At 61.7% G+C, this 22,317-nt stretch overlaps 1 protein-coding gene across 2 annotated transcripts; it reads left to right on the top strand.

Moving 5' to 3' along the window:
• Positions 1–1,144: 1,144 nt before the first annotated feature.
• Positions 1,145–21,737, top strand: ATG2A (autophagy related 2A). Of its 2 annotated transcripts, none has more exons than XM_059069201.2 (41): positions 1,145–1,674; positions 3,765–3,927; positions 4,053–4,205; positions 4,346–4,448; positions 4,845–4,980; positions 5,129–5,227; positions 5,487–5,583; positions 5,672–5,836; positions 5,941–6,081; positions 6,619–6,856; positions 6,946–7,090; positions 7,189–7,281; positions 7,738–7,896; positions 8,015–8,258; positions 8,615–8,711; positions 8,834–8,990; positions 9,657–9,799; positions 9,880–10,019; positions 10,105–10,262; positions 10,728–10,878; positions 11,015–11,214; positions 11,319–11,399; positions 11,598–11,704; positions 11,799–11,891; positions 13,556–13,626; positions 13,851–13,927; positions 14,439–14,609; positions 14,751–14,877; positions 14,965–15,179; positions 15,707–15,915; positions 16,181–16,316; positions 17,776–17,976; positions 18,203–18,304; positions 18,389–18,473; positions 18,567–18,702; positions 18,789–18,861; positions 19,036–19,118; positions 19,354–19,475; positions 19,618–19,772; positions 20,823–20,975; positions 21,067–21,737. In XM_059069201.2, exons 1-41 carry the CDS (start codon positions 1,504–1,506, stop codon positions 21,301–21,303), a joined length of 5,787 nt encoding a protein of 1,928 aa, XP_058925184.1. In that variant the 5' UTR covers positions 1,145–1,503; the 3' UTR covers positions 21,304–21,737. The 2 variants fall into 2 exon arrangements, with proteins under 2 accessions (XP_058925184.1, XP_066893646.1); XM_067037545.1 differs by having other exon boundaries at positions 1,417–1,674; positions 14,439–14,603.
• Positions 21,738–22,317: the final 580 nt, after the last annotated feature.

Raw genomic sequence — 22,317 nt, 5'->3', positions numbered from 1 at the left:
TGACCCTCAGGCCAGGGTGGTTGCCCTTGCTTCCGGCCAACTTTTGGCTTTAGATTGCAGTAGAGTCCATCTCCCTAGTAAGGCTAAGATGGAATTATAATTACCTGTGGGTATCTCCTAAGTCATCACGATGTAAGGGAGCTTGTGTGACTAAACCTGTAGAGCAGGAGTGGGCAAACTTTTCCTATAAAGGGCCAGAAAATAAATATTTTAGGCTTTGCAGGCCTCTGTTTCAAGTACTCAACTCTGCTATAGCAAGAAAGCAGCCCTAGAGAGTACTTAATCAAATGAGCATGGCTGTCTTCTACTAAAACTTTATTTGTGGACACACTGTGAACTTCATATGATTTTCACGTTATGAAATCATATTCTTCTTTTGATTTTTTTCCCAACAATTCGAATATGTAAAAACCATTCTTAGGGGGCTTCCCTGGTGGTCCAGTGGATAAGACTCCACACTCCCAATGCAGGGGGCCCGGGTTCAATCCCTGGTTGGGGAAATAGATCCTGCATGCATGCCACAACTAAGAGTTCGCATGCCGCAACTAAAGAGTCCACGTGCTGCAACTAAGAAGTCCGCATGCCACAATGAAGATCACATGTGCCCCTACCAAGACCCAGGGCAGCCAAAATAAATAAATAAATTAATTAATTAATTTAAAAAAACACATTCCTAGCTCAAGGGCTGTGCAAAACAATAAACCTCTGCTCAAGGGGGTTAGAATCCATTCTTTATTGAATTCTAGGATTAGAGATATTAAAAACCATTATTATTATTATTACAGGGAGGGGCTGGAGGCCTGACCAAACAGAGAGAAGGGAAGATCAGTTAATCTCCGGTCAAGCATTCCAGGTGAGACCTCCTTCACGGTGGACTCACAGCAACCTTTATAAATCTGTTTCCTTATCTGTAAAATGGTGACAATAATCTCCACCTTAGAGGTTGCTGTGGGGGTTGAATGAGATAGCGGAAGGTTAAGCGTTTTGTAAAATGCAAATGTTTTCACTTAATCGTTTCTAGAGATGCGTACTGGGCTCACACTAAGTATGCCTCTGGAAAGCTTTTTACGAAGTTTAATGGGACACTGTCCCTTTAAATCCTCGCCAACTACCTCAAGTACTAGTTGGACGAGTCAGCACATGCGCATTCCTTTGAGGGGCTGGCACCTCAAGCAACAGCCTTCCCGGAGCCCGTAGGAGAGAGGTTAAAGGTCCTCCCACACAGAATTTATACGCAAGCGTAAATTAATATTGGGAGCCCTATATCTTACCCGGTCCCTTTTTCGCGCCTGCAGGCTCCGCCCCCGCAGCCAATCAGTAGGCCTTGCCCTTTGCAGTGGCCAATGGCAGTGAGCGTTGGGGGGCGTGGTCAGGAGTCCGGGGGTGCGGCCTGGCGTTAAGAGAGGCGGCGGGGTGAGCCGGGGGCTCTAGTGAACGGCGCAACCGGACGGGGAACGCCGGCGGGCGGCGAGTGGAGGCGGCCCGGGCCCGGCGGTCTCCGAGATGTCACGATGGCTATGGCCGTGGTCGAACTGTGTGAAAGAGCGGGTCTGCCGCTACTTGCTGCACCACTACTTGGGTCACTTCTTCCAGGAGCACCTCAGCCTGGACCAGCTCAGCCTCGATCTGTACAAGGGCAGCGTTGTCCTGCGGGATATACACCTGGAGATCTGGGTGAGGATCCAGGCCCGAGCCCTGGAAGGGTCGGACTGGGGGGAGCAGCATCCTGAGGCTCCCTGCGAAAGGGTCGGACTAGGGGACCAGGCACCGGAGTGGAGAGGCCTTGGGCGTCCGGCCCTTTCCAGGGGTCAGCTGATCGCCTCCAGAGCCAGAAGCTGGACAGAAGGGGCCCCTGCCTCTACTTCACAGGAGGAGAAACTGAAGCTGGGGAGCAGAATGTCACTTGTCTGGAGAATGCCAGAATTAGTGTATCAAATTGGGGGCCTGAGTTGAGCGTGGTGCCAAGGGGCTAAGGAGAGGGTGAGGAGGAACCTCGGAAACTAGGGGGCTCTGGTGGGACCAGGCCAGAGAAGTGACAGAGTTGGGGCATACAGCTGGTTAGGGAAGTCTGGCAGGGGTTCAGGGCCCTGCTGTGGGCACCTGTGGGAAAGGTGCCCTGACCTCCTGACCCCACGACCCTGGCTCGGTGGGTGGCGTTCATCTCCGGATATGGATGTCAACAACCGCGTCAGCACCCCTGTTGATCAACACGTTGTGTGACTGCCATCGCTGCCTACTTCCTGCTTTTAGGAGAGTGGGATGGACTGAATGGGTGTTTGGGGAGGAGCTTGGGCATCAACATCCCCACCTAGAGGAAAGCCCTTGAGGAAAGGTGGAGAGATCTGGCCTTAGGCAGAGAGGAGAGAGATGCTGGGGAAGCGGAGAGGAGTAAGCTCTGGGTCAGAGGCCTGCTGCTGGGGGCAGTGAGGAGCTGTGTCTCGCGGTTCAGCTGACCTGGGAAGTTGCAAAGGAGCCACCAGTTAGAGGCGCCAGACCAGGGCTGGCACTGGGTCAACCCTCCAGTCCAGAGCAACAGGGGTGGGCATGGGGACAGGGGCTTCTCAGTTTTCTGGGGGGAGCAGACAGGGTGCCTGGCCTCGATACAGTCTGGGCAGGAAAAGCTGGACTTTAGGGTAGACCAGGTCTTCCTGAGCAAACGTAGGGTATAGGCAGAGACCCCTGAGCCCAGACTTGGTGGCACCTCTTGCCTGTGAATCCCAGTGCGGGAGACCTTTTCTGACCTCTGACTTCAGTCTCTTAGGCTGGCCCAGACCTCTAGGCTGCCTTTCTATACTTCCACCCGCCCTGCCCTCTGGTTGGGGATTTGAATTGGCTCCTAGCTAGGCTGCTTTCCTGCCTGGCCTCCAGGGAGGAGTTGGGCCCTGGTGGAATGCAAGTGCTTTCCCAATATGCCCGCCCTTCTCCAGGCTGCCAGGCCTGCAGCCCCTCCCTTGCAGACCCCCAAAGAAGCCAAGTGCCTGGGCCTCAGTCTCACTTTCCGTAGTACACTGGATGACTAGGCTAGTCCCTTCTCTTTAGGCCTCAAGTTTCCCCATCTGTGGATCTGTAGGTGAGGAATTTGCACGTGATATCTGTGGGCCTTCTAGCTCTGCCGTGTATTTCATTCACGGATTCAACAAGTGTTTACTGAGGCCCTCTCTGGGTGGCGCCACACAGAGCACCTGGAGTCACACAGAGAAGGCAGGTGGGCTCCTGCCCTCAGGGAAGCTCCCAGACTGGTGCAGGGGCTGCTCCCCTATTTGTAACCAGGGGCTCTAGCCTGTGCCTCAGAGAGTATAGCTACCCCAAGTGTTTGGAGCTGGGGGGCCCCCTCCAGCTCAGGTCAGCCCCCTGCCTGCCTCTCCTGGACACTCCCCTTAAACTCCACGCTCGCCCAGATAAATGTGGGCTGCTGCTGTTCTCTCTGCCAGGCCTTTGCATGTGCTATGCCCATGCCTGAAACCCTACCTTCCGTCCCCTCTGCTTGGCTCCCTCCTCTGTGTCCTTCAGCTCTCCCCTCCTCTGGTTTGGAAGACTGGGCACATTGGACTATACGGTAAGAGGGCGGGCCAAGAGTAGGGCTCAGTTAGGCCAAGAGCAGGGATCAGCTGAGCAAAGGTAGGATTTTGTAAGTAGCGTGTGGACGGACAGGGGGAGCGAAGGTGCTCTCCAAGGTGGAACAGCCAGGCAAGGAGTGCAGCAGCCAGGGAGACGGCTGGGTCTGGGGCCTCCCTGAGCTGGCCTTGTCTCCTGCCTGCTTGCAGTCTGTGAATGAGGTGCTGGAGTCCATGGAGTCGCCACTGGAGCTGGTGGAAGGCTTCGTGGGCTCTATCGAGGTGGCCGTGCCCTGGGCCGCACTGCTCACCGACCACTGCACCGTGCACGTGTCAGGCCTCCAGCTCACCTTACAGCCCCGCCAGGGCCCGGGTGAGGGCAGAGCAAAGCTGGGGTGCGGGTGGGGGTGGGGGTGGGCGAGCAGGCGGTGCGAGTGGGCCTGGGCACCCAGGAGCTGACTGGGCCTGCCGGCCCTGAGACCCCCTTCCTACCTGCAGGGCCGGGGGCTGCCGACTCACAGAGCTGGGCCTCGTGCATGACCACGAGCATGCAACTGGCCCAGGAGTGCCTGCGGGATGGGCTGCCCGAGCCCTCTGAGCCACCACAGCCCCTGGAAGGACTGGAGATGTTTGCCCAGACCATTGAGACTGGTGAGCAGGCCCCGCCCAGCCACTGTGCCCCTCTGTGGCCCTCAGGGCAAAGGCCTCAGACAGCACTCTGCCGCCTGACAGGGAAACTCTGTCTGGCCCTTGCGGCTCTGCCTGACCTGAGACCCCTCCCCACCCCTCAGTGCTGCGAAGGATCAAGGTGACCTTCTTGGATACCGTCGTGAGGGTGGAGCACTCTCCCGGTGATGGGGAGCGTGGCGTGGCGGTGGAAGCCCACGTGCAAAGGTAGGGGCAGACTGAGCGGGGGGGATGGCGGGAGGAGGAGGGAGAGTGAGGGGCTGCTGAGTGGCCCTGGCCCCGCCTGCACCCCCAGCCTGGGCTCCTGGGAAGCGTCAGGGCAAGTCTGGGTGGGCCTGGGCTGTGGCCGGGGCAGGGGGCAGCGAACTGTGTTGTGAGCCTGGAGTGGCGTCCGGGGCCAAGTGGTAGAGGCCCAGGGTGGCTGGGCCCCTGGGATCAGGTGACACGCTGAGGGTCTGAGGAACAATGGCCGCGGAGGTCCAGGATGGCCTGGCTATGATGGGACGGCTCTGCAGGCCAGACTTCACTGACCCCAGACTCTTAGAACAGAATGCTGTGTGGGGAGAGGGTGGCCTGGGCAGGAGCTGATCCTACACTCCCCAGACTAGAGTACTGCGATGAGGCCGTGCGAGACCCAAGCCAGGCACCGCCAGTGGATGTGCACCAGCCCCCTGCCTTCCTCCACAAGCTGCTGCAGCTGGCGGGGGTCCGCCTGCACTTTGAGGAGCTCTGCCCACAGGTGGGCCGACGCTGGTCCTCACAGTCTCTTTCTCCTTCTAATCCCTGTCCTCTCTGACCCTTGAGCCATCTGCCCCTCTCCCTCCCTTCTGACCGTCTTTGGCTGCATCTTTTCAATCCCTCCCCTCCCATGTCTTCTTGTCTCCCAGGAAGGACCCCCAGAGCCTCCCTTGCAGATTGGCAGCTGCTCAGGGTGCCTGGAGCTGACAGTGAAATTGAAGCAAAATGAGGCCTTCCCAGGCCCCAAGGTGGGTCTCCAGGCCCGAATCCTCCTCAGCAATGCTGATCTTCCCTGGGACGGAGCGGGGTTGTTGAGTGGGGGAAATTACTGCCTTCTAGGCAAGTGGAGAAACTGAGGCTCCGAGTGGTCACGTTGGAGCCAGGGTCACACAGCTAGTTGGTGGCAGAGCTTAGCCTGGCGACCGGCGTCCTGCCTCCTCAGGGTGAGGGCACGTGGGTGGTGGCAGTGGCTGCTGTAGGCTCCATGGTTGCTTCCTCCACCCCCAGCTGGAGGTGTGTGGGCAGCTGGGCTCCCTGCACCTGCTGCTGACCCCACGGCAGCTCCAGCAGCTTCAGGAACTGCTTGGCGCACTGAGCCTTGCAGGTGAGGCCTCTGGGCGGTCCAGGGAGTGGGATGGCTGGGAAGGCACCGGCCTGACTGGACTGACACAAGGAAGTGTCCTCCCCCGTAGACCCCGAGGGCCTGGTCGACAAGCTGAACAAGAGCCGCCCACTAGGTGCTGAAGATCTGTGGCTGATTGAACAGGATCTGAATCAGCAGCTACAGGCGGGGAATGTAGCTGAGCCCCTCAGCTCAGACGCCCTTTCGAACCCCCTTGTCAACTTGGAGAGCACTGGTGGGTGTGGAGCCAGAGCCAGCAATTGGCGGGGTGTCTACTGTGGGCACAGGAGTCAGGGGGCTGAGCCCGGCCTTCTCTGACCCCCTTCATCTGGCCCACAGACCTCTTCTTCTCCATGGCGGGCCTCACAAGCAGTGTGGCCTCAGCTCTGTCTGAGCTCTCCCTCTCCGACGTAGACCTGGGCACCTCTGTGCACAGCAACATGGCCTCCCGCCGGCTCTCTGCTCAGGGTCCCCCAACCGGTGAGTCCTCCAGGGGCAGGAAGAGCTGGAAGAAGGCTTGGTGCTGGTGTCGTCTTTGCTACGTGCATGCGGGAGGCCTCCAGCACTGCCTGGAGGCCCACCGTTGGTGACTTGGTTCCGTGGGAACGCTCAAGGGAGGTGGCGATGCGATGGACAGAACCTGGGTTTCGGAGTTAGAGACCTTGGGCCAAGCACTTAAACTCAGTTTCCCCTTCCATAAAAAAGGGATAAGATCTGACCCTGCCAGGCTGCACGTTTGGGCTGATGTTTATTGAGAGATCGCATGTGTCAGGTACTGAGTAAGTGCTTCGTCACCTCCAGTTCTTCCAGCTTCCTTGAGCGGGTTGAACTGAGCTTGGACTCCGTGTCTGGCGTAGTAAGCCTTCGCGTCACCCATGCCTGGCCAAGCCCCTGGCCAGAGTCACCGTCCAGCTAGGCCAGGGCTTCTCCTGGCCCCTAGCCCAGTGCCTGACTGTCCCTTTACCTGGGCTGCCCATGAACTCTGGGGAGCCTCTGGTGAAGCCTTTGTCCTCTCAGGCAAGACAGCCCCTGCACCCCCCTCAAACACCCTGCGCCCCGACTCGCTGCTGAAGATGACCTTGGGGGGTGTGACCCTGACCTTGCTTCAGACATCTGCCCCGTCTTCCGGACCACCTGACCTCACCACCCGCTTTTTTGCGGAGTTCGATGCCACCAAGGACGGGTCCTTCGGCTCCCATGACTTCTGCCGTCTCCGACCGCACTTCCAGAGGGCCTGTCCCTGTAGCCATGTCCGGTACAAGCCCAAGGCGGGCCTGAACTAGAGGGGACTCCCTGAGCCCCGGGAGCTCAGCCGCCTTCTGATGCCCAGCTTCTTCCCCGTAGGCTAACGGGTGCCGCCGTACAGCTTTCCTGGGAGCTGAGGACGAGCAGGGGCCGGCGGATCACCAGCACGGAAGTGCACTTCGGGCAGCTGGAGGTGCTGGAGTGTCTGTGGCCCAGGGGCACCTCGGAGCCCGAGTACACAGAGGTGAGGGCTGAGAGCCAGTGTGTGCACGGCAGGGCCTAGAGGTGAGGGTGGGCTTGGGGGCTCGGCCTGAGCCTGTCGTCTTCCCCGTCCCGTCCCAGGTCCTGAGCTTCCCCAGCAGCCTGCGGTCCCAGGCCTCGGCTCAGCCTTGTGCCCACCTGCACCACACGCAGACCCTGCGCCGGCTGCCCAAGGTAACCCACCCTGCTCCAGGCCCGGGGCCCTTGGCTGTTTCCCATGGTGCATTGCCCCCCACCGGCCTCCCCTGGTGCCTCCCTGCTCCCACCCTCCACCCCCCTTACCTGTGCTCAAACCAGAGCACACCTCCCTATCCCGGAGCCCTTGAGTACTTCCAAGGCCTATGCATGCCATTCTCTTAGCCCCTCTCCTGGCTCATCTTGGCAAACCCCTGCCAGCCCCCAGGGCTGGGGGTGGTAAGTACTGGGTGCTTTTCGTTAAATGAGCATGGCCGTCTGCCCCGAGCAGGCGGTGAAGGTCTCCCCACCCCCTCCTGGGTTCCTCACCCAAGCTCTTCTCCTCACGGCTTGGGAGGGCTCTGTGTCCTTTCTGGTTTTGCTCAAGGGGAACCCTGCCCATCCTGCCCTCACCCACCCCACAGCCCTCACTGACCTGAGCACCCTCGCCCTCAGAGCCGGCCCCGGCGCCCAGCTGCCTGCCATTGTCACTCAGAACTGGCCCTGGACCTGGCCGACTTCCAGGCAGATGTGGAGCTGGGGGCCCTGGACCGGCTCGCTGCCCTGCTGCACCAGGCCACCACACCCCCTCCCGAGCAGCCGGCTGGCCTGCTGGTGAGATGCGCAGCCGGGGTGGAGAGCAGGCCGGGGGCCCTCTGGCTCTTGGCCACAGTTGGGGGGGGGGGGGGCGGGGGGGCTAGCGGCAGCTCTGACCACCCCCCCCCCCCCACAGACAGAGCCCCCGCCGGCAGCCGAGCAGCACGCAGTGGTGCGGCTCTCGGCACCCCGGGCCACACTGCAGCTGCGCTTCCCCATTGCTGACCTGCGGCCGGAGCGGGACCCCTGGGTGGGCGGGGCCGTGCGGGCCGAGCAGCTGCGCCTGGAGCTGACTGAGCCCCAGTTCCGGTCACAGCTGAGCAGTGGGCCTGGCCCCACAGCCCCCACCCGCCTGGAGCTCACCTGCTCCGACCTCCATGGTAAGAGCCCCCCCGGGAGACAGCCCCTTGGGCAGGGGGCTCAGGCCTCTAGGAGAGGTGGGCGTGGGGCCACGGAAGAGGCTGGGTCACGATGGGGGCAGACCCTGGCCCAGACCTCATCTGCTTTGTGAGGCACCAGCATTGCGTATCCCTGGGCTCCTCTGGGCAGCGGGCAGAGTGGGCCGTTTATCCCTGGGCCGCCGCAGACTGTGGGCACGAGGGAGGGCACAGGTCTGTACACAATAAAACACAGTTGTCGTGGGGGGGCTCCAGGCCCCCACTGACCCACCTGGCCTCGAGGAAGAAATGGGGAAAGGTGGCAGTGACAACCCCCCGCCCCTCCCCATCCCGTCCAGTCACCTACGAAGACGGAGAGAAGCCACCTGTCCCCTGCCTGCGGGTCTCCAAAGCCCTGGATCCCAAGAGCCCTGGGCACAAGTACTTCCTGCCCCAGTAAGTTGGGGCTCTGGGAGGAGCAGACGGGAGAGGAGGGCTTTGCTACCGAGGGCAGTGGGAGGCCACCTGGGACCGGGGCTGGGGGCCTGCAGGCCAGTGACAGGCCTGTGCCCTGGCAGGGCAGTGGTGACCCTGAACCCCCAGCTCAGCGCACAGTGGGAAGTGACCCTGGAGAAGGGAGAGGAGCTGGAGTTGTCGGCCGAGAATCTGTGCGAGCTTCGGGAGCCTGAGCCCTCACCCTTCTCCTCCAAAAGAACCATGTACGAGACAGAAGAGGTGAGGTCCAGGGCCTTTTGGGTCTCACGGGAGCCACTTGGTGGCTCTGGGTCAGGGGATCAAGACCACATGGGGCACCAGAAAAAGTGAACCAGCACCAGTGAGAATTTCATTTCTTCCATTGTCTCTGGTCAGTGGGGAGTCTCAGGGGGCCCAAGAGTGAGGGCAGCACCTAGGGGACATGGGCCCTCGGTGGGGAAGATCACGACCCCGTCCCATCAGCCGTTTATCAGCAGGGTACGTTTGCGCCTCAGGATCCTCTTCTCTGAAGGTGATGAGGGTTGAGTGAGAGGTAGGGGCCTGGCCTCCGGGCCAAACGACCTGGGTTCGAATCCAGCCTCTGGCACTCAGTGGCTGTGTCATCGGGGGAAGTTGTCTAACCTCTTGGAGAGTTACCTACAGGTGAGTATCCTCATCTGGAAAGCGCATATAATGACCTGTCTCATGGGCCTGTCGTGAGGATAAAGGGGTTAACATAAACGAGGCCCTCGGAGCAGGGTTTGCATGCAATCAGCGCCTCAGACAAGATGGCTGTCATACATCCCAGCAGAGAAGGGCTCATAATGAATGAATGATAGGAGTTCAGGAAGCAGACCTGGGTCTGATTCGAAGGCCGGCAGCAGGCCCTGACATCTCTCGCATCCCCTTCCCTGCTCCCACACCTAGATGGTGATTCCTGGAGACCCTGAGGAAATGAGGGCCTTTCAGAGCCGGGCCCTGGCGCTGTCCCGCTGCAGCCTGGAAGTGGTCCTGCCCGGCGCCCACATCTTCCTGCCCAGCAAGGAGGTCTACGAGAGCCTCTACAACAGGTGGCGACGTGGGCAGGGCAGGGGGTGGCAAGGGGCTGGGCCGGGCCTCCCTCACCGCCGTGGTCCAACTGCCCTCTCAGGATCAACAACGACCTGCTCATGTGGGAGCCCGCGGATCTGCTTCCCACCCCCACCCCTGGCACTTGCCCCACTCGCCTCCCCGATGCCTCGGGCTTCTGGCACGACAGCTTCAAGATGTGCAAGTCTGCCTTCAAGCTGGGTAGGAGGGGTGCCCTGGTGGGGCCTTGGGGCCGGGGCAGCCCTCCCAGGTCTCCTTCCCACTCGGCTCCTTGTTCTCCCGCCAGACTCGGACTCGGACGACGAGGACACCCACTTCTCAGTGGGGGCATCAGGCACCCCCCAGCGCCTTGCCCCTGAGTCCCAGAGCCCTCACTCCCAGAGCACCTTCTCTACACTGGTGACGGTGCTAAAGGGTCGGATCACGGCCCACTGTGAGACCAAGGTGAGCACAGCCCAAGGGGAGGTGAGCCCCTGACTCCTGAGCCTCCACTGGCAGGAGAACAAGGCCGGTGTGAGCAGTTCCAAGGGGGGAATGTGGGAGACAAGAGGCCCCAGTGGGGGCCGAGTGCGGCCTGTCCAGCCAGTAGCACCCACCTGCCACTCACTGACCCACCCATGCCCCCCCACCCCTCCCATCACACCCCGTCAGCCACTTACTAGCACCTGCTGTACATACAGTACCATGCCAGGGGTCCGAACGGGCAGCATCTGTTGCTCAGAGGTAGACAGGGCAGGGATGACCCGTCCCCGCTGGCAAAAGAGAAGGTGCTGCTCCAGACCTCCAGCGCTCTGGGTAGAGGCTGGAGCCGACCCTAGTCAGGCCCGCGCTCCGAGAGGCGCCCTCACCCCTGAGGGTGTGGAGGCTGCTGAGTGTAGCCGGTGAGGCCGAGCCACATGCTGCCTGCAGGACGAGTGCGGGAAGCGGCTGGAGGCCACGCACGGGGAGCTGGTGCTGGACGTGGAGCAAGGCACCGTCTTCAGCGTCTCCCAGTACCGAGGCCAGCCGGGACTCGGCTACTTCTGCCTGGAAGCGGAAAAGGCGACACTCTACCACCGAGGTGTGAGGGCTGGGGGCCAGTCGCCGTGGGGTCTCTCGGGTACATGGGCAGGGCTGGGCTTTCAGGAGGGACGTGCGCCCTGGGTGGAGTGGGTGATGAGCCCGCTTGGCAGGGGGCTCACCAGATGCCTCCTCAGCGGCTGTGGATGACTACCTGCTGCCCAGTCGCCTGGAGCTGCCCACCTTTGCTCCTCCGGCCCAGCTGGCCCGAACCATCTACCCGTCGGAGGAAGGGATGACTGAGCAAGGAGGCGTGGGCTGCAAAGGCCAGGGCCGGGGCCCCCACATGCTGTCCACCGCGGTGCGCATCCAACTGGACCCTCACAGGAACGTCAAGGTACAGCCGCGCCTGCTCCTGGCCCACCTGTTTGGCCAGGGCCACCGCCTCCCTGGTGCCTGGAGGGCTGGGCTACCGCCCTGCTGACTGTGCCCTGCCCGCAGGAGTTCCTGGTGACACTGAGGCTGCACAGAGCCACCCTGCGCCACTCCATGGCCCTGCCAGAACAGAGCTGGCACTCCCAGGTGAGGGAGGGTGTCATGGGGGGTGTGGGCTGGGCCAGAGCTGACCTTGGACTGGAGCCGACTTCTGGGTGGAGCCCCTGGGCAAGGGTGTGACAGACAGATGGGCAGCAGCTGGGGAGCTGTGCTGGGGTTGGGGGGGGTTGAGGAAGAAAGAAGCCCCCTTTTCTCCCCCTGTCCCTTTCACTCTGGCCTCCAAAGCTGCTGGAGTTCTTAGATGTCCTGGATGACCCAGTGCTGGGCTACCTGCCTCCAACGGTCATTACCATCCTGCACGTACACCTGTTCTCCTGTGCCGTGGACTACAGGTACCCGGGCTCAGGGGGCTGGGGGCTAGGGACTGGGGACTGGGGCCACTGTGTCAGGAGGCTGCCCCAACCCAAATGTGACCCACCCCTCCAGGCCCCTCTACCTCCCTGTACGTGTCCTTGTCACTGCTGAGACCTTCACCCTCTCCAGCAACATCGTCATGGACACCTCGACCTTCCTGCTCAGGTATGCAGCTCCCCCGCCCAAATGCCCCGTCCATCCAACCCCACCGTTGGCTGCAGCTACCACTCCCCCAGGGTCCTGTGTACCTGCTGTATATCCTCAGGCCAGTCTGAGCCTTTCTGGACATTTAGGTGATCCCTCCCTGGGGAACAAGATTGGGATTCACTTTCCCAGAGTCAGTCAGACCTTCAAATCAGAGCCTTAAAGGTGTTCGAGCTCTCCGACCTGATAATCTCACTTCTGGTGGTTGTCCTCAGGACAGAAGGATAAGAAAGGTAGAATATAATGCCTCTGTAGTATAATTTAAAATAGTCAAAACTTGTAAACAACTTAAATGCCCCCAAATTAACAACCTCAGTCAGTAAACGTGGCCCACTAAACCATTAAAGTCAAATTTAAGAATAACATTGAAAAATACAGGGAAATATGCCATGGTACAATATTTATATGTAGATATAAAACTATATATATATATTTTAAGATTTTTGGGGGTGTGTTTGTATGCATCTCTGTGTGGCTTCATAGAAAAGACAGGATGGAGATGTACAGTTGTCCCTTGGTATCCCACAGGGGACTGGTTCCAGGACCCCTCGTGGATACCAAAATCCAGGGGCGCTCAAGTCACATATAAAAGGGTGCAATATTTGCATATAACCCATGCACATCCTCCCATATACTTTTTTTTCTTTTTTTAAATTTAGTTTTGGCTGCGTTGGGTCTTCGTTGCTGCGCGCGGGCTTTCTCTAGTTGCGGCGAACAGGGGGCTACTCTTTGTGGTGCGCTTCTCATTACAGTGGCTTCTCTTGTTGTGGAGCACAGGCTCTAGGTGCACGGGCTTCATCAGTTGTGGCACACGGGCTCAGTAGTTGTGGCTCACGGGCTCTAGAGAGCAGGTTCAGTAGTTGTGGCACACGGGCTTAGTTGCTGCGTGGCATGTGGGATCTTCCCGGACCAGGGCTCGAACCCGTGTTCACTGCATTGGCAGGCGGATTCTTAAGCACTGTGCCAGCAGGGAAGTCCCTCCCATATACTTTAAATCGTCTCTAGATTGCTTAATAATACCCAACACAATGTATATGCTATGTAAGTGGTTGCCAGCACATGACAAATTCAAGTTTTGCTTTTGGGAACTTTCTGGATTTTTTTAAAAAATATTTTTGATCCGCAGTTGGTTGAATCCTCAGAAGCAGAACCCGCAGATATGGAGGGCTGACCGTATAAGACCCTTTTCTCAGAGTTCGGGATTAGCTATATTTTTTAAATATTTGAAAGGAGCTTATGTTAGGTTGCCATTAAAATAAAGACTTATTTTAAAAGAACAAGGCAGGCTGTAGCGGGAGAGCAGGACATTTCCCTCCCAGGGCTGCTCTGAGGCCCAGGTGAGGTGGAGAAGCTGGAAGTTTCTGGAGAAAGAGAAATGCTGCCCGGTTGCCTCAAGTGCCTGTTGTCTGGGCCTGTGGTACAAGACTCCAGGCCCAGTCTCCCCACTGCACAAACAAGAACACCGAGGCCAGAGAAGACCCAGCACTAGTCTTCTCTTGTGGGCTTGGGACCCCTTGTTGGTGCCCCCTCTGCCCGTCTCTGTGAGCGAGCCCCACCCCTGCCAGCTCCTTTGGAGCTGCCGCCTGCAGCGGCTCCCGGCCCTTCTCAGCCCCGTTCCCCCCCAGGTTCATCCTCGACGACTCCGCCTTGTACCTGTCGGACAAGTGTGAGATGGAGACCCTGGATCTGCGGCGAGGTGGGCAGGGCCTGGACTGGGCTCCCTCCCCTCCAAGGGGCTGTGGCCCCCGGCCATACCCAGAGCAGCCCGCTGTCCTCACCCAGCTGCTGACCAGGTTCTCAGCGCCCCCGCACATGTGCACGCACACGAGGGCTGCACCCAGACAAACCCTAGATTCTCCCCGCGGGGCCAGGGGCTGGGTGGGAGGAGGCAACGGGAGCCTCTCCTGCCTTCTGCCTCAGATTATGTGTGTGTCTTGGACGTTGACCTTCTGGAGCTCGTGATCAAAACCTGGAAGGGGAGCACTGAGGACAAACTGGTGAGTATGGCTGTCGCCCAGGGTCCCCCAGAGCCAGAGCAGGTACCGGGGGAACACTTTTCCCCACGCACCATCTCTTTGTTTCTGCTCCATGGGCCTGGGCTCAGATCCCAGTCACTGACAGCCCTTCCCTGTGGTTAGTGGCCCTCCTGGGAAGGGCCAGGCCTTTGGTGGACATCCCTCCTTATGAACCCTGCCAGCAGAAGGCAGCTATAGCCACGAAAAAGCAGGGCCTCAGGAGTCAGCCTTTCTGGGTCCCCAGTTTCCTTATCTATAAAAGGGAGATCCCAGGCCCCGCCTCACTGGAGACTGGGCGCTCAAAGTCCTTCACACGGGAGTGCACTCTTGCTTCCTCAGGCAGCCCTGGGCGAAGCCCCTTTTACTCTCTAGGCTCAGTTAGCCCATGTGTTCAAAGGGTAGTTGGCTGACCGCCCCGGGGGAGACCTGGGCCAGTCCTGTCTAAGTCCAGTGGGGCTAGAACCCGGGCTGATACCCGCCCCCAACCCCACAGAGCCAGCCACTCTTCGAGCTGCGCTGCTCCAACAATGTGATGCACGTGCATAGCTGTGCTGACTCCTGCGCCCTGCTGGTCAACCTGCTCCAGTACGTGATGAGTGAGGGCGACCTGCACCCCCCTCCCCGGCCCCCCAGCCCCACGGAGATAGCTGGCCAGAAGGTACAGGTGAGGCCTGGCCGTACAGGCCACCAGAGCTCTGCCCAGCCCCCTCCCCACCATGGCCCCCAGGGACCTGGTGATGGGGGAGCCCTGGGGCCCCCCCTCCCTCCTGACACGCATTCACCAGTCCTCCCCTGCCTGGCCCAGCTCTCGGAGAGCCCTGCCTCCCTGCCCTCATGCCCCCCAGTGGAGACAGCCCTCATCAACCAGCGGGACCTGACCGACGCCCTCCTGGACACAGAGCGTAGCCTGCGGGAGCTGGCCCAGGCTTCAGGTGGGCTCAGGATGCTTTGGGGCCAGCAGACACAATCAGACACCCACATCGGGCATCCCCCTAAACCGGCCTCTTTCTCTCCCACAGGGAGCCCCTTCTTTCAGGGCTCTCCAGTGTCGGTCTACCTATTCCCAGGCGAACGGAGTGGGGCTCAGCCCCCCTCGCCCCTGGTTGGGGCCCCCCCTGGCAGCTTGGGGTCCCACTCAGAGGCCAAAGAAGAGGAGAAGGAAGAGGAGGGGGATGGAGACACTCTGGACAGCGATGAGTTTTGCATCCTTGACGCTCCTGGCCTGGGCATATTGGTGTGTGGTGGGCCGGCTGGGCAGGGGCCTGGAAGAGGGTGGCTCAGTTCTGGGCCCTTCTAGAGCTCCCACTGTGAGAGAGGCAGGAGGTGGTCAGTATCAGTGGGGAAGTGGGGTTGGGTCCCGGGGGAGGCAGCCCTCACTCTGGGCTTTGAAGGAGCTGATGGATTTCCAGAGGAAGTGATGGGCATGGCGTCCTGGGCAGAGGGGCTGTGACGTTCAAGGGTAGGGGGAAGGGCGGGAGCAGGGCAGTTAGCGGGAGAGTGGGGGAGCCACTTGGCTGCAACGGTGCCGGCCTCCTGGCCCCCAAGTGCCACCGGGAATGCTGTCTGAACTCACTGTCACATGCAAGCAAGGCCTGACAGGGCTGGCAGGAGCCAGAGGCACTCAGGCTCCTCAGCATAATTGTCCGTGAGAATATCTTTTGTGAAAAAGGGGAGAGAGCCGTGAGGATGCGGGAGAAGCAGGTGGCCTGGACTGGGAAAAGCTTCTGTGCCCCCTATGTTCACTTGGCCTCCTCCCCGCAGCCCCAAGATGGGGAGCCCGTGGTGACACAGCTGCATCCAGACCCCATCATAGTGCAGGACGGGCACTTCTCACAGCCGCTGGGCAGCGCGGACCTGCTGCGGGCACCTGCCCACTTCCCAGTGCCAAGCAGCCGTGTGGCGCTGCGTGACGTCTCCCTCGTCTGGCACCTCTATGGGGGCCGAGACTTCGGCCCCCATCCCGGACACAGGTGAGAAGGAGAGGGCGCAGGCGGCAGCTGTGGCAGTGGGGCCCCCAGGAGATGAGGCCCGGGCCGGGGTCCAGTTCTAACCCTCAGCAGCTGGTAACCTTGAACCAGATCCTCACCTTCTGGCCTTAACTCTTCCTCTTCCCTTGCCCCGCCTACACCTCCCAGGAGAGGGTCTCTTGCCCCAGGCTGAAAGTCCTGCTCTGATGGGAGGGAATGAGGAAAGGGGCTTCCCCCGAGTCAGCTCGTCCCTTGTTCCTCTCCCCAGGGCAAGAGCAGGCCTCACAGGCCCCAGGAGCTCCCCCTCTCGCTGCTCCGGCCCCAACCGGCCCCAGAACTCCTGGCGTGCGCAGGGGGGCAGTGGCAGGCAGCACCATGTCCTCATGGAGATCCAGCTCAGCAAGGTGAGGCCAGCTGGGGTGGGGCACCGGGCCAGGCCCTCCCGTCCCTGCTGCTCAGCTAGCACTCACCCCGCGGGAACTCCCGCGGGCCCCTGGTCCTGTACTAGGTCCGCTGCTGCCATGCTGTCCCAGATGCTGGATGTAGCGATGAGCAAAGCAGACAGAAACGCTGCCTTCCTGTCCCTTGTATCATAGTGGAGGGAGCCCAGTAAGACTAGATATACAGACGCTCAAATGTGATAAATGCTCAGGGAACGTAAACAGAGAGGGCACAGGGAGTGCCGGGGAGGGCCGGAAAGCCCTCGTGAAAATGTGCCGTTTGCACAAAGATGTGAGGCCACAGTGGGAGGTTTTCAGGCAGAGGGCACAGCGTGAAGGCCGCAAGCCGGGAGCATCCCTGGCGTGTTCCGGGAGCAGCAAGGAGGCCAGCGAGACTGCAGCTGAGCAGGGAGGAGGGCAGCAGGAGATGAGGCCGGAGATCCAACCCAGACCAGGCCGCGTAAGGCCCTGTAGACCACGGATGGTTTTGGTTTTTACTAGAGGGACGGTGGAAGGAACCACGGGCTGGGCTGCTGGACTGAATGTGCATGAGGGAGAGAGCAGGCCGGGCTGACCTGAGAAATTGTGCAGGTCGAGTGCCGCTTACTGAGAGTGAGCCCGCACAGACCCACTCCCTGAGCTGGTAAGGGCGCTTGTGCCGAGGGGGCTCAGGGGGATGTGCTTCAGAGCATTTATCACATTTGAGCGTCTGTATATCTAGTCTTAGTGGGCTCCTTGGACACCCGACGGGCCGGGGAGCCAGTGCCAGCGCCGGGTGAGGGAGACAAGGCTGGGGCGAGGACCCGCCGGTGAGGGAGGCTTTGACCTGTCAGGGGCAGGAGAGAGGCCAGTGTACTCCAGGGCAAGGCAAGGGCCAAGAGCGGGCTTTGGAGGGAGAAGCACGGCCTCGCCAGGCCACAGCGAGGAGTTTGCAGGGCGCCAGGTGGGTGGGCAAACGCTTTACAAAGATCCTTCCGGGTGGGTGGAGAGGGACTGGAGGGGGCGAGTAGGGGGGCCGGGCAGGGGATGGGTGACGGCAGCTCCGAGACCAGGTGCAGCTGTGGCGGTGACGGAAGTGCGGAGGGACTGGAGAGATGTTCTCAGGAAGCAAAACTGACAGCCGTGGGGATACAGAGATCGCAGGGGGAGGACCGAACCAACGTTTGCACTTAGGGTGATGGGGGGGGACGGGTGCCACTCGGGTGACGGGAAGGCTGGGGGACTGGGGGCAGGTGGATTCTCGGGAGGCAGCCGAGTTCATCGTGGCCGTGGGGAGTCTGAAGTGCCCGTGGCGCAGCTGTGCGGAGGCGTCCAGGTGGCAGCCGCCGTGGGACTGAGATCGGGCCGGGAGGGGAGGGGCTTGGGGTGAGCCCCCTTCCCTGTCCAGCCCTGCCTGCCGCTCAGGCCTCCGTCCACCCCGCAGGTAAGCTTCCAGCATGAGGTGTACCCGGCAGAGCCAGGCCCCGTGGCCCCCGGCGAGGAGCTGGAGGAGCAGCCGCTGTCCCGCCAGGTGTTCATTGTACAGGAGCTCGAGGTCCGAGACCGGCTGGCCTCCTCCCAGATCAACAAATTCCTGTATTTACACACGAGTGAGCGGATGCCACGGCGCACCCACTCCAACATGGTACAGGACGCCCGCACGGTCCACCCTGAGCAGGGCACACGCGCACGCTCGCGCGCGCACACGCGCACGTACACAATCACACCCCGGTGGTTTGTGAGCCTGGGAGCGGGGCGGGGCTCAGGTGGGCTTAGCTGAGGGAACAGCATGTGCAGGACTGACGCGGGGAGCAGTGGGGGCCGGGGGCCTGAGGCCCGGTGGGTGCCCAGAGCTCACCCTCTGCCTTCAGCTCAAGATCAAAGCGCTGCACGTGGCCCCCATGACCAACCTGGGGGGGCCCGAGTGCTGTCTCCGCGTCTCACTGCTGCCCCTGCGGCTCAACGTGGATCAGGTGCGTGGGCTGCGTGGGGGCGGAGCCTGAGGTGAGCCCACTGCCTCCAGGCCTCTGAACCTGACCTGCGCCTTCCCCCGGCAGGATGCTCTGCTCTTCCTCAGGGACTTCTTCACCAGCCTGGCGGCCAGCATCAACCCTGTGGTCCCGGCGGAGACCTCCGCCGAAGGTGAGCAGCTGGGCAGGGAGGGGCGGGTCCGGGCCTGCGGCCTCACAGCCAGGCCTGGGCCCATCCCTGGTCTGTCCCTCGCCTCTCCTCCAGCTCACCCTGAGACCGCAGTCCAGCCCAGCGGCCCCCAGGAAGGGCAACCCGAGGGTGTGGAGACCAGCAGCTCCCAGGAGGCCGCAGGCGGTAGACACGGCGCCTCCCCCGCTGAGCAGCAGCCCATCTACTTCAGGTAGGGCCTTGGGCTGGGGGCCCCGGGCCAGGCTGCAGGGGATCAGGCCAGTGACCACAGGACCCCTTTCCCCACTCCTCACCCAGGGAGTTCCGCTTCACGTCCGAGGTGCCCATTTGGCTGGATTACCATGGCAAGCACGTCACCATGGACCAGGTGGTAAGCGGGGCTGTCAGGTCCCCTTTCTGCCCAGGTGTGGCCTGCTCTCTGGAGGCCAGGGGGCCAGGGCTGTGTCCAGGCACCATCGGCTACTGTCAGCCTCTAGTGGCTCCTGTGAGCTGGGCGGGTCCCTGGCTGCCATCATGTAAACTCCAACCCCTCTTCCGTCCCCAGGGCACTTTCGCAGGCCTCCTCATAGGCCTGGCCCAGCTCAACTGCTCCGAGCTGAAGCTAAAGCGGCTGTGTTGCCGGCATGGGTGAGCCTCCAGGCCTCTCTCGGGGCCACCTTCGTTCCTGACGGTGGCCTTGGCCAAGACATCACCCCTCTGGGACCTCAGTTTGTGCTCTGTGAAATGGCCATAGTCAATCCCTCCGTACGGGGCTGGGTGGAGCTGTGGGGAGTGCTGGGGTGCCTTGGGTCCTCCTGGCCCTGTGACCCCCTCAGCGTGTGGCTCTGCCCCACCCCACCCTCCTCTTCTCTCCCCTTCCTAGGCTCCTGGGTGTGGACAAGGTGCTGGGCTATGCGCTCAACGAGTGGCTGCAGGACATCCGAAAGAACCAGTTGCCTGGCTTGCTGGGGGGCGTGGGCCCCATGCACTCTGTTGTCCAGCTCTGTGAGTATCTGACTTTGGGGGCTCTTGAAAATGCCGTACTCTTGGGCAGCCTAGAAGCCGCTACTGGGGATAGGTGGAAAAGCTCCCACAGCAGGGTAGGTGGGGGCAGCCTTGGGCATCTCTGACCACCCCGTCCCCCCAGTCCAAGGGTTCCGGGACCTGCTGTGGCTGCCCATCGAGCAGTACAGGAAGGATGGGCGCCTCATGCGGGGGCTGCAGCGGGGGGCTGCCTCCTTCGGCTCCTCCACAGCTTCAGCCGCCTTAGAACTCAGCAACCGGCTGGTGCAGGCTATCCAGGTGAGTGGGCCCCCAGCGCCCAGGCCATGCAGGGCAGGGCGGGTCTGCTCCATGGCGCCCAATTCCATCCCCAAAGCTCTACTGAGGGTAGGCCATCTGAGAACGTGGTAGGGATCTTTTGAGGAACAGTCACGGAGAAAAGAGGCCGAGTGACTGCCTTGGGGCCCACCGTGGCTCCCATGTGGGAGGGTGAGTGCCCCCAGGCTTTAGAGCCCACTGGGTCTCTGGTCATGGCTGTGTCCTGAAGGGGAGGGAAGGGGGGTGGCTCTGTTCACCGACAAAGAAACTGAGGCCCGGGGACTGGCCCTGGTTCATTGAGGCCTCACGCATTGCCAGGCCCAGACAGGAAGGCAGGGGGTTATCCTGCGAGCAGTTGCAGGTGAGTGCCCTGGGTTCTTGAGTAGAGCGGCCGACAGGCAGGTGTTGTGGCCAGTCCTCGGAGGCGAGGCTGTCTGTGGTCGGTCCTCGGAGGTGAGGAGTGAGCTTGCAGATGCACTGGGGGGTGGGGGCAGGGTCTCTAGAGAGGAGGCTGGAGGGTTAAGCAGGCATCTGAGGGCCACCCCCAGGGCATTAAGCTGGGGTGTAGCACAGCCAGGTGAGGAGGTTGGGGGGGAAGGAGTGACACTGGGGGCGAGAGAACCGAGGAGCCAGCAGACAGAGGGTCACACTCAGTGATGGCTTAGCGATCTGTGGGGATGGGTCAGGGGAACCCAGGCTTCCGCCAGGGCCGCCCCTGGAGCTGGCAAGGAGCAGGAGGGGGAAGGCCGTGCGCTGAGTTCAGGCTGCGTCTGTGGCACCCCGCAGACGGGCAGGGTGCCGGGTGCGGTGGTCAACAGGAGAGGGGTGGGTGTGGGTCCAGAGGGCATTAGGAGAGTCCCCTCAGGAAGCATGCAGTCCACCTGCAGCCCCGTGACCTGGGTGGTGGGAGCTTGGCAGGACCCCAGGAGCAGCCTGGATGCGGGGGAGGCAGGGTTTGGCGGGGTGGGCTCCCACCCGGTTGTGGGTGCTTAGGCCCCCTCTCCTCATCTGGTGCCCGCCGTGCTCCCCCAGGCCACAGCCGAGACGGTGTATGACATCCTGTCCCCAGCAGCGCCCATATCGCGCTCCCTGCAGGACAAGCGCTCTGTGCGAAGGCTGCGGAAGGGCCAGCAGCCGGCTGACCTCCGGGAGGGCGTGGCCAAGGCCTACGACACAGTGCGAGAGGTAACGAGGCCCAGCCCTGCTCCCATTCGTCCCACGTCCACCCCCCGTCCCCTCCCCCACAGACCCCGGCACTGACCTCCAACCTCCACAGGGCATCCTGGATACAGCTCAGACCATCTGCGAGGTGGCTTCTCGGGGCCATGAACAGAAGGGGCTGACAGGCGCTGTGGGGGGCGTGATCCGCCAGCTGCCCCCAACGGTGGTGAAGCCCCTCATCCTAGCCACAGAGGCCACGTCCAACCTCCTGGGGGGGATGCGCAACCAGATCCGCCCCGACGCGCACAAGGACCACGCCCTCAAGTGGCGTTTGGACGAGGCCCGGGACTGAGCCCCGGCACCCGGGACCCCAGGGCGCTGCCTGCCCGCCTCGCCTGGCCAGCCCGGTGGCACTTGCTCCCGCGCCTCCCGAGAGCTGGGGCCCACAGCTGGATGGGCCAGGCCTTCAGGGGCTGGACCGGGAAGGACCCTGATTGGCCCGCCTGCTGCCAATCGCCGTGAGAGCGGAGCCTCCCTGCCTGGGCCCTCGGCCCCGCCTCTGCACTTTTCCTCTGGAGAGAAAGGACGCTGCCCCCACCATCACCCGGGCCCACACTGCTGCCTTGTTCCAGGGTGGAGGCTCTCAGATCAGCCAAGTGTCTTTCTGTGTCTCCGGGGGAGATGGGGGAATGGACACCTTGTGGTTCAATGTATTTTTAAGCTCCTTGAGTGTGTGGGTCAGTGTCTGCATGCAGTGGAATAAACTGCCCGCCGCCAGCCCCCTCATCCTGTGTACCTGCACTGCCCCAGCCTCAGCCTTGACGTTGACTCGCCCCATCCCCATCTCTGCACCCAGCACCTCCCGTCACCACCAGAGGTTGCCACAGCCCCTCCGCCCACTCAGCAGGTTACCAGTCCACTACCACCCTACCCACCGCCCCTGGCCTAACCCAGTCACCTGCCCACCTCTGGGCTCCTTCCCTTGGCTACCCTGCCGCTACGCCGGGCGCTCCTCGCCACTCTCCCGGGGGCACCACCCTGGCCCCACTTCTGGCATGGCCGGCACGGAGTGGAGAGGGGAGGAGGAATGGTCCTTGGAGCCCACCTCACCCAGACCGCGTTTCTTGGCCCTGTGCCTGAAAGAGCTCAGGATCCTACCCGACCCGGGGCCCGGGCCGGGCGTGAGTTGCGCTGGGAGGACCGCTGGACCAGAGTAAAGGGTAGGGCTGTGGAGTGCCCCAGGGAGGCTCAGACTCTGACCTTGTGACCTGAGGTCACGCCCTTGGTCTCTGAGCCTCAGGTCCCTCCAGGTAATCCCTGCCCAGCTGACTCAGGGACCACGAGGGTCAGTGCTGCCGTTCCTGGA

The sequence above is a fragment of the Kogia breviceps genome, chromosome 7, assembly GCF_026419965.1.
Source record: "Kogia breviceps isolate mKogBre1 chromosome 7, mKogBre1 haplotype 1, whole genome shotgun sequence".
NCBI lineage: Eukaryota > Metazoa > Chordata > Mammalia > Artiodactyla > Physeteridae > Kogia > Kogia breviceps.
This window is presented reverse-complemented; position numbering and strand designations above follow the sequence as displayed.